This window comes from Myotis lucifugus, unplaced genomic scaffold (genome assembly GCF_000147115.1).
Source record: "Myotis lucifugus unplaced genomic scaffold, Myoluc2.0 scaffold_70, whole genome shotgun sequence".
Lineage (NCBI taxonomy): Eukaryota > Metazoa > Chordata > Mammalia > Chiroptera > Vespertilionidae > Myotis > Myotis lucifugus.
Window position 1 is genome coordinate 2,661,255 of NW_005871118.1, and position 9,511 is coordinate 2,670,765.

General features: G+C 38.6%; 1 protein-coding gene across 6 annotated transcripts in view; it reads right to left on the reverse strand.

Annotated features, from left to right (window-relative positions):
* TIPARP (TCDD inducible poly(ADP-ribose) polymerase) overlaps positions 1–9,511 on the reverse strand; it is a 45,536-nt gene that overhangs the window by 34,698 nt on the left and 1,327 nt on the right. For all 6 annotated transcript variants that reach the window (XR_002829687.1, XR_002829686.1, XM_023755163.1 and 3 more), the window contains exon 2: positions 6,252–7,208. Coding sequence is in view for 4 of the 6 variants with exons in the window: in XM_023755163.1 (XP_023610931.1) it covers positions 6,252–7,168 (917 nt within the window). In the remaining 2 variants the exon portion in view is untranslated. The remainder of the gene's footprint in view (positions 1–6,251; positions 7,209–9,511) is intronic.

Below are 9,511 nucleotides of genomic sequence, written 5' to 3' on the forward strand. Positions count from 1 at the left end.
CAAAAACCTTAAGCTATTATATAACAACTACAGGCCCGGTGCACGAATTTGTGCAAAGGTGGGGTCCCTAGGCCTGGCTGGTGATCAGAGCCAATCAGGGCCATCTCGCCCAGTCCTGATCGGGGCCTGCTGGCCAGGGGGATGGATGGGGGGAGGTTGGCCGGCCCAACTGGGGCAGATCAGGGCTGGCCAGCTGGGGGTAGGGACCAGCCAGGGAGAGAGACCGCGGGAGGTTGACCGGTTGCAGGAGGTTGGCTGTGGGAGTGCACTGACCACCAGGGGCCAGCTCCTGCGTTGAGTGTCTGCTCTCTGGTGGTCAGTGTGTATCACAGTGACTGGGACCAGTCGTTCTGGTCATTCCGGTCGCTCTGTCATAACGGTCGCTTAGGCTTTTATATAGAAAGGTATCAAAACCAGATGAAATAGAAAATGGCTCAACCCTCAGCACTCTAGTGTCTTCCAATGATTCAAAATCATTCATATTCACGTTAAGACTCCCAGATTTATTTTAGAAGAGAAACTCTACTGCTTTTAACAAAGAAATTTTCTGGCAAAACCTATCCACCCTCATGGAAACTTGGGCCAGAATAATCAAGAGTTATCTTGTAACTCAAAATACATTTGTTTTTTCCTCTGGAAAAAAAACCGAAAAACGTATACACATATAGTTAAGTTTTCTTTCCACAAAAACACAACTGCAACTCACAAGCAGGACACTGGTAATTATTAAAGGTTGCTGACCTAGGTTAAGAGCACCTTAGGTCCTAATTTAAATGTGATCAAAATTATTACCATCAGACAAAGGATGAGAATCTGGTTGTCTCAAATCATGGAATAAGAAAGAAGGAAGGCCATGAGAAAACAGTTATAATCTCAAATGGCTGGATTTTAGTAGCATTCCTTGAGTAGTCAAGGTTTGTATGGGCTACATACTGCTTTACCCTTTAGAAGTAGCCCCAAATCCAATATAAAACTAAGAATCACTAAGATCAGAGATGCATAGAAGGAACTTATGAATATACCTTTGCTTTATGGTAAATAGATTTACAGGGACACAGTAGAATTAATCAATCAAAAGTTGCATTTTTTTTTGCATGTACACATATGCAGAATAAGGAGTTACTACTTGCTTTTCCCCACTTACTTACAACAAAAAGTAAAATCTTTATAGTCAACTCAATAAGAAAATGTATAATATCTAATGTATTTTTAGGGATTGCCAGATAACCTTATAAACTATTTACTCCAACTGTCTTTGCTTCTTGCAAAGTTCATTTTCATTACCATAAATACATTAGGAACAGACTGACCTAACCTGAAACTAGGTGACAGGTGCTTTAAAAAGTCCAATCTAGTCCTGGCCGGCTTGGCTCAGTGGTTAGGCAGTGGTTCTCAACCTTCTGGCCCTTTAAATACAGATCCTCATGTTGTGACCCAACCATAAAATTATTTTCGTTGCTACTTCATAACTGTAATGTTGCTACTGTTATGAATCATAATGTAAATATCTGATATGCAGGATGGTCTTAGGCGACCCCTGTGAAAGGGTCGTTCAACCGCCAAAGGGGTCGCGACCCACAGGTTGAGAACCACTGGGTTAGAGCATCGCCTCTCAGACCAAAGGAGTGCGGGTTTGATTCCTGGTCAAGGGCACAAACCTGGGTTGCCGGTTTGGGGCTTGTATGGAAGGCAACCAACTGATATCTCTCTCTCTCTCTCTTTTTCTCTCTCTCTCTGTCTCTCTCTCTCTCTCTCTCTCTCTCACACACACACACACACACACACACACACACACACACATCGATGTTTCTCTCTCAAAAAAATCAATGGGGAAAAAAAGCCTAATCTGCACACAGAAAATAAATGAATGATCGCTACTGATTCCTGTGATAGCTCAACAGACCCAGTAACTCCTCTAGATTAGTACAGAAAGAAGCCAATTAGTTTTATTTCATATGTAAATAGCATCATAAAGAGGTACAAAATATAATTCATTAGATTGCTTTATCCTCAAGCACAAGGCACACATTTTGAAACTCACTTCAAATACAATTATTGCTTATGGAGCTCTCTCTCTCTTTCTCTTAGGCAAGAATTTTAAAAATAAATTCAAATTCATCCAGCTGTGTATATTCAAGAAATACCAAAAAGTCACAAGGCATAGGAAGATTCAGCTGTTCTCATCTCTCCAGTATTATCAATAGCACATAATGAGTTAGTTCATACATCATCACAGCTGTGCAGGCCAGAGCTAACTTGGCTAATTTAACTATTCCAGTAGAGTTCAGTCAGGAGTTGGCTCTATTTTAAATAATCCATTCTGCAAGTCACATAGAAAAGAACATCCTATCCTCTTTATTATCACTAGTATGCAATTCTCCTGTCTTCTTTCACAGAGTTCCTGTGAAGTCATCTTTATTATCCTCTGCACAGATTAAACACACACACACACACACACACACATTCTAAAAGCAATTAGCAATCGAAATCACTCAAAACTAAGACTATGACAAGACTCTAGGCATAAGTCATATCAAGTAAAATTCCCTCTTTTATCAATATGCCTTAATTCCATAAGAGGAGAAAACATTGTCCTCTGAGAAAAATTAACCCTGGAGTTGGGCTTTGCAACTTTCTACTTCACCCTCCTGCTCTCCTTCAAAACTTTCAGAATTAGAAATAATCACAGGCTATATTTTCATCTACAGATTAACCCCAAATTAAGGTTTGCAGAATGCCTCTTCTTTATGGTTAATAATAACTATAAGACTTCTGGCACACTTTAAAATGGATGTAATGTGAAAACCAATGGCGATCTTAGTTGCTAATGGGAGATTTGCACATCCTCCACAATTTCAATTATCCTCAAAGGTATTCTACAGTTAGTGAGGCTCTCTTAAAACTACTTAGACTTGCCATTTAGTATCATTTTCTAATAAGGATGAGTGCCCAAACTGTCAGAGACTATGTTTTCTTAATTGAAAACATAACATTCAATGTTGTTTTCTTAACTTCATATTTGGAATTTGGAAATTCTCCAAAGCCCATCCAGTGTGTAAAAGAAGCCTCGGCATGTAAATACAGGGAGTTCACACATACAACTAGTTTCCAGTTGATGTTGGCAATGAACATCTGCAGATGTACAAAAGCAGTGTGGTGGAAAAGTAGGATTATATCATAATTTGGGGTGAAGGCAAAATTGGAAAATAATTTCATTATAATGAACCAAATAAGCATTTATTATTGAAATTCTCTTTATTAAGTGTATTTTTAGTATCTAGGCATCTTGATTAAAGAGGCAGAATGGACTTGTGAATTTATCTAACTCAACTTCCTTTCCAATTTCATTCTTGAGAATAAAATGAAACCTGTAAATCTAATTTGGATTAATTTGGCTGTTAAATCTAATACATTTGAAAAACAAAGAATTTTATCTGCACAGCAGACCCAGAACTATTAACTTTCCCCAAGTTCCACACAATGAAGTATTGTAGATACAGTATGTAATAATGATTTATCAAGTCATATAAAATACTGAACACAAGTGAGATAAGTAACTGTCATTCATTTTTCCTGAACCCAAAGACTGCTGGGGTCTGACTTGGACATATACACAGCTGAACACACACTTCCTGGTTATGTGCAATCTGCACAGATAGACCAGCTTTACAGGCCTGACCACAGAGATTAATAGCTTTAGCCAAATAATGTGGTAACCATGTGAACCTGGGCTGCTCCAGCTTGTTTGTGAATCTCTCAGCAAGGCTCGACATGCCGTTATCTGCATCTTGTTGCCAGGAAACACAACATCGCTTTGGAATACAAGGAAAACCAGGTTGCAATGACCACAGGTCAACTTCCCAAAAGTCTAATTTTTGACACTTAGTTATCTACAATCTTAAACATTTCTTACTCTAGTCCATGGAGAACCTTCTTCACATTACTAATAATTAACTTAATACTTTGCTATTTTTATCAGGGCAGGACAACTTACTACCATTACCAATGTATTAGCAACAATAATTACAATAATAATTCGCTCATACCTTTCCTCTCAAGTGTCAAATAAACATTACTTCAGTAAAACTGATTTGGAAATCAAGCACTCACTGCAACTACTTTATAACTAATTCAACAATATCCATGTCTATTCTTCAGCAAAGTAATTTTACCGAAGGACAAAATACCCAATATACTGCTGACCTAAGAGTTCCTGGATTCTCTCCATCAAAATACCCATCTTGCCTTGCTGATAATAACAGAACGTAATGTGTTGGACAATAATCCTGACCAATTCAAACAGAGAGAAACTTAATGTACCAGATGCTGAAGTACTCAGCAGACAGGAAATGTGCTTCGTAAGAGTGAAGTGGGAGGCTACTATTCTGCAGTTTTGCAATCTGGAGATGGGAAAGATAGAGTGGCTTTGAGAGTATATAAAATTAATTACCCTTTACATACCAATTAGAATTGCTAGCTCATGGGCAACAGAGATTTTAGACAAAGTCTTATTAAAAAGATTTTAAGAGAATGGAAAACATTGTTGTCTTCCAATGCTGGCTTTAAAATATGAAGTTAAAAGTATTTAGCTTTATTACAGGATCTAAGAATTTCACTACCCAAGCAAAATAGAATCTTGGATGCATTCTATTATCAAGATAATACATTCATGATCAGGAAAACTACATTATTGATATAATCTTACTTTAATCCCAAGGAGTCTTCTATATAATAATGATGCTTTTAAACTTGGGCCTCATGTTGTTTCTCATCTTGTTCCATACATCCCTTCAAATGTCCCTTTGCATCTCAAAATTCTAGTCTCATAGTTGAGTTGCTAAAAAGACACAGATCTGAGCACTATATGCCTGAACTATTAAAAAGAAACCACTTATCTAATACTAAATGGGAACAAGAGAAGTTAAAAAAAAAAAAAAAAAAAGACCAGGTTTCTGCAATGCCAACAATGCTTTGGCACCATATTAGAACACAGAAGTTGAACATCAAGATTAACGGAATTAAACAACTTGGAAATGGTTTACTGCCACCATTTGCTTGTTGACTCTCTTGAAGAGAGTAACCCAACTTATCTGTGAACAAAGATGACTCTCGCAAGGAAGTTTTCCCCCTGGACTTCCTGGTCTAGGACACTCAGGGTCGTTTTCCTCTCTATGGATCATTCCTTTCAGTACTACACACATCATCAGGCTATTCATTATCTGTGAAGCAGTCAGGATGCCCTCATGGTCTCCCAAATCAGGTAGCATGTACAGAAGTGCTCTTTTCCCCTAAGTAATTTGAATATTTACTCTTGGTCATACACAAATAACTATTAACATCACATATTTTAACTCCTTCCATACTACAGGATAAACAACTTAGAAATATAAAGATTAATGTTATTATGCAGCCATTTTTGCACTAGTAACTTTACATGTGGCAACTATCATTTTCTTCTTCACTTTTAAATTCAATTAAAGAATTCAGATATGAAAATTTCAGTTTCCTATCAGTGAATATTGCTTAGATATCCATACTAAAAGAACCAAATTACTTACATGTTAACTGTTTTCATGTAAATGATAAATAAACTTATCCTTTACTCATTGTTAAAAGACTCAGTTTTTTTAAAAGTATGCTGAATTGTAGAATTTATTTTACTTATAAGATAAATAAAATAATAAACTTAATGGCAAAAAGTTTTAAGGAAACTAAAAAACAAATTAATATGCTTGAACAGGATTCATGTTTGGAAGAAACTTCTGAATCATTCACAAAAACAGTTTGTACCATTCAAAATCAAGAGGGCCACAAAAATCTCCAAACAATACTATTTTCCTTTAAAAAGTAGCAGCTACTCAATATGCAAAACTTGAAAATTAGATATATTAGGTATGAGTCTAAGGTTATAAGACTCATCATGGATTTTCTTTCAAAATCAAGTTCTCCCGTATGATTAAAATTGTATTTGATTTTACAACATTCAATGTACAGGTAACTTCTCAGTCATATACATATTGCACAGAGTAACATCTGAATTGTTCAAATCATAAAAACTTTGTCTGGTTAGGTAAATAGCCTTCATTCAACCACTCTGAAAAATCAGTACAGCACACAGCCAGAAGAATAACAGTGGAAAAAAGAATAAAACCTGTTAGGTTATTTAAAAGAAACTACCCTACTCAGCTTTTAACTTCTTTACCTTCTCTATAGTACTTAACAACAGCTTTAAAGAAGTTATAAATACATACCCATACTTCATTCTCATCCTATCATTCTCTGGGTTACAGTAAAATCTTTCCAAGTGCTCCTGGGAATCATTGGATACACTCTGCCACTTTTGGGTAGTTGTCCTCTTGATCTGCCAATGATAGGGCAAGACCGTGTGGTGTTTCAAACAATCCCTGCCATAAATACACATGCCTTGCAAAAAGTCCATGCAAATTTCAATTTCATTCTCTTGGTGAGTGTGGTACTGTAGCTGGTTCACCAACTCAAATACAAGATCAAGGGAGGCCTCCTCACTTTTGTCCTGAAAGAGCTCGGTACTCAACTTATCACTGGTGTCCAAAATGTATTGAATTGTAAAACTGTTGTCTTGGAAAACCCCTGGAACATAATCCATGACTTTGTCTATGCAGTCAGGACTAACGGGAACATCACTTGAAACTGGGTGCAAAAGGGCAGTCTGGAAGTGCCCTGCTGTAGAATCGGCCACTGTCCCACTAATGGTTTCTGATGGAAAGTTGTGATCCTGGATTGGAATCACTTGTTCTGGAGCATCAGTAGAAGGGCGAGTTTCTGGTATTTGGTCCCCGACATTTGTCCCCTCAGGAATCAGCACAGACATATTGTTTTCTGCTGGTGGACAGGATGTGTTGATTTCCAGGGGTTTTTTCACCATAGGTTCATGTAAGCTGTTCTCATCTGCATCCTGGTTTCTGGATCTAAAAACCCCACCAAGTGAGCCAGATTCTAGCAAAGTGTTTAATATTGGCCTCAAAGACCTCAGGGTTCCAGTTCCCAATCTTTTCTGATCCTTTTTCTTAAAACAAGTCTTCAATGGAGTGATCTTCTCAGAGAGTCTCATTTGGCATGAAAAGTCATCAGGAGGAGAGGGAGGCTGCACTACACAGTCTGGCTCAGGTTCGGTGGTTTCCATTTCCATAATGTGGATTAGCTCCAATTGCTCCTCAGAGTCTAAAATCCTACCAGGAAAGGAAAGAAGATGATCATTTACAAGCTGACAACAACTGGATACCATTCATTCATCAAAATGTTTAGTTTTAGTCTGTAAGTTCCTGAAATCACTCCTCTTACATTGTATTTCATCTTTTTAGATTTTATTGAGAAATCAAGGCTCCAAAACAGCCAGGGCTATGCCCACAGAAGGTAAAAGTAAAAGAGAAAGAGTATTTTAGGCACTTGAAATTTATTTGTGGACTTAATATACAATTTGTACTTCTGCTGGGGTATGAATTTTTACTCTAAGTCTAGGGTAGAATGGGAGGGGGAGGATGAGGGGTAGAAATAAGTGGGTCTAACTGATGACAGCAGGGAAACCACATCTTCACTGCTCTGTGGTTCTTTTCACAGTTATTTATCGCCTTTCTCATGAGGTGACAAAACTGTTTCTTTGTAAAAAAAAAAAAATAGTTCATCAAATGAAGGATAAACTTCAAAGTTAAATAGTGAGTGAATTTGGGGTGTGAGGATATACTCAGAAAATAGGGGCTCTCAAAATGTTATATGGGAGAAAGCCAGGAGCCTGTTGAAGCATTTCTATTCAGTTAAATCCTTACTTAAGGTCATCTGTGACTTTAGGGAAAACAAGTATAATGAACCAAATTTACCATAGGCTAATTGTTATAAACAAGAGTTAAGTTCATACAACAAAACGATATTTTTGATGACCTGCTGTATTCAGAAAGTTTCAATATAAACCCCAAAGACATTAAGGGTCTACTTTTGCAATCCCCAAAACATTACCACTGCTGGAGGAGGAATACCAGGGCTTGTTTAGCAACAGAAAGTAAATCAGCAACAACTACAGCACACACTGTTTTAGAAACCAAACACAACTTCATAAAGAGACCCCTTTGTCCTTGTCTTCAAAAAAGTTACACATGTATTTTTTAAAGGCAAATGAAGGAATATTGTTGAAAATAACATAAGAATATAAAACACAAGCCACATTTTCAGATTCCTTATGAACTACTGAAAGAGAATAAAAGTTCTTTCTTCAAGGAATCAGACCCTTTGGGAAAAAATGGAACAAAGAATAAAGCCAAGGAAACTTTATAAAATGACAAATGGTGAACAAAGTATAAAGCAAAGGAAACTTTGTAAAATGACAAATGGTATCACCTCCATGATCTAGCACTCATTAATTAATTCTGAAAATATTTATTAAGCATTGTGTTGGGTGGAAAAGGATAGGTGATGAGCAATTAATATTCTTCTCTCTTATCCAATGGACTGAAAGGGATATTTGATGCAAGGACCCATGACTTCATCAAGCATGCAACCCAGGTGCCCATTACAGTGCCTAACACAATGCAAACAGTGGGTACTCAGGATATATTTTTGTCTGAATAACTGAAGAAAAAGAACCTAAAGTGCCTAGTTCTATTCGTCTTTATGGGTCAACAACAACACAAAATAATAAAATTGAGTCCCCAGAAAAGTGAATATTAAAGGTCTAATTGGATTCTTGAATCTGTGCGTGTAAAAAGTGCATAATGATCACACGCAGAAAAATGATTTAAAAGAAAAACAAACAAAAAAAAACCTCCCACAAGGTGTTAGCCTCCATGATAAGTACAAAAGGAAAAGGTAGAAAGAGTTCAGTGTGAGCTGCCATTGTTAGGGAAAAGCTTCACGAAGAAGGAGGGACTTGACAGAAGACATAAATCAACTGGAAAGCGGCCAAGCCAGGCGTTATTATTCATCATTCAGTGCTCCTGCCTCAAGGCACAATTGGCACAGACTGTGGTATTCCCTCTCCGCCACACACACCAAACCGGCCTGTGCCATCCTCCACACACGCACGCACACACACGCACACACACACGCACGCACGCACACCCTCCTATCACACCCTCTCCGGGCACAACAGACCTTAATCCGATCTTGAGTCACACACTTCAACTTTTCCCATGATTGTCCCCTGTCACACTCGGAAACAAACCTGAGGCGGCAGAGACCTGGAGGAGTGGCTGGAGTGGGGAAGTCAACAGAACCGAGTTCCTCAATTAAAGTTTGCATACCAACAAATAGAGATCGGCAGGGCACCTCCTGGGGTCCCCCTCCGCAGGCCCCCCACCACTCCGCCCCTCACCTCTAGATGCCCCGATTTCTCTGGCACGCTCGGCTCGGAGCCCGCTCCACGGGAATTCGCCGGCCCCAAACTTGGGACTCGGAAGGCCGCCGCCGCTGCGGCCCGAAACCCCGGGGGCGAAGCCCGGGTCCGAGCGAGGCTCCTAGGCTGCGGGGATTTCCGGAGTTTCGG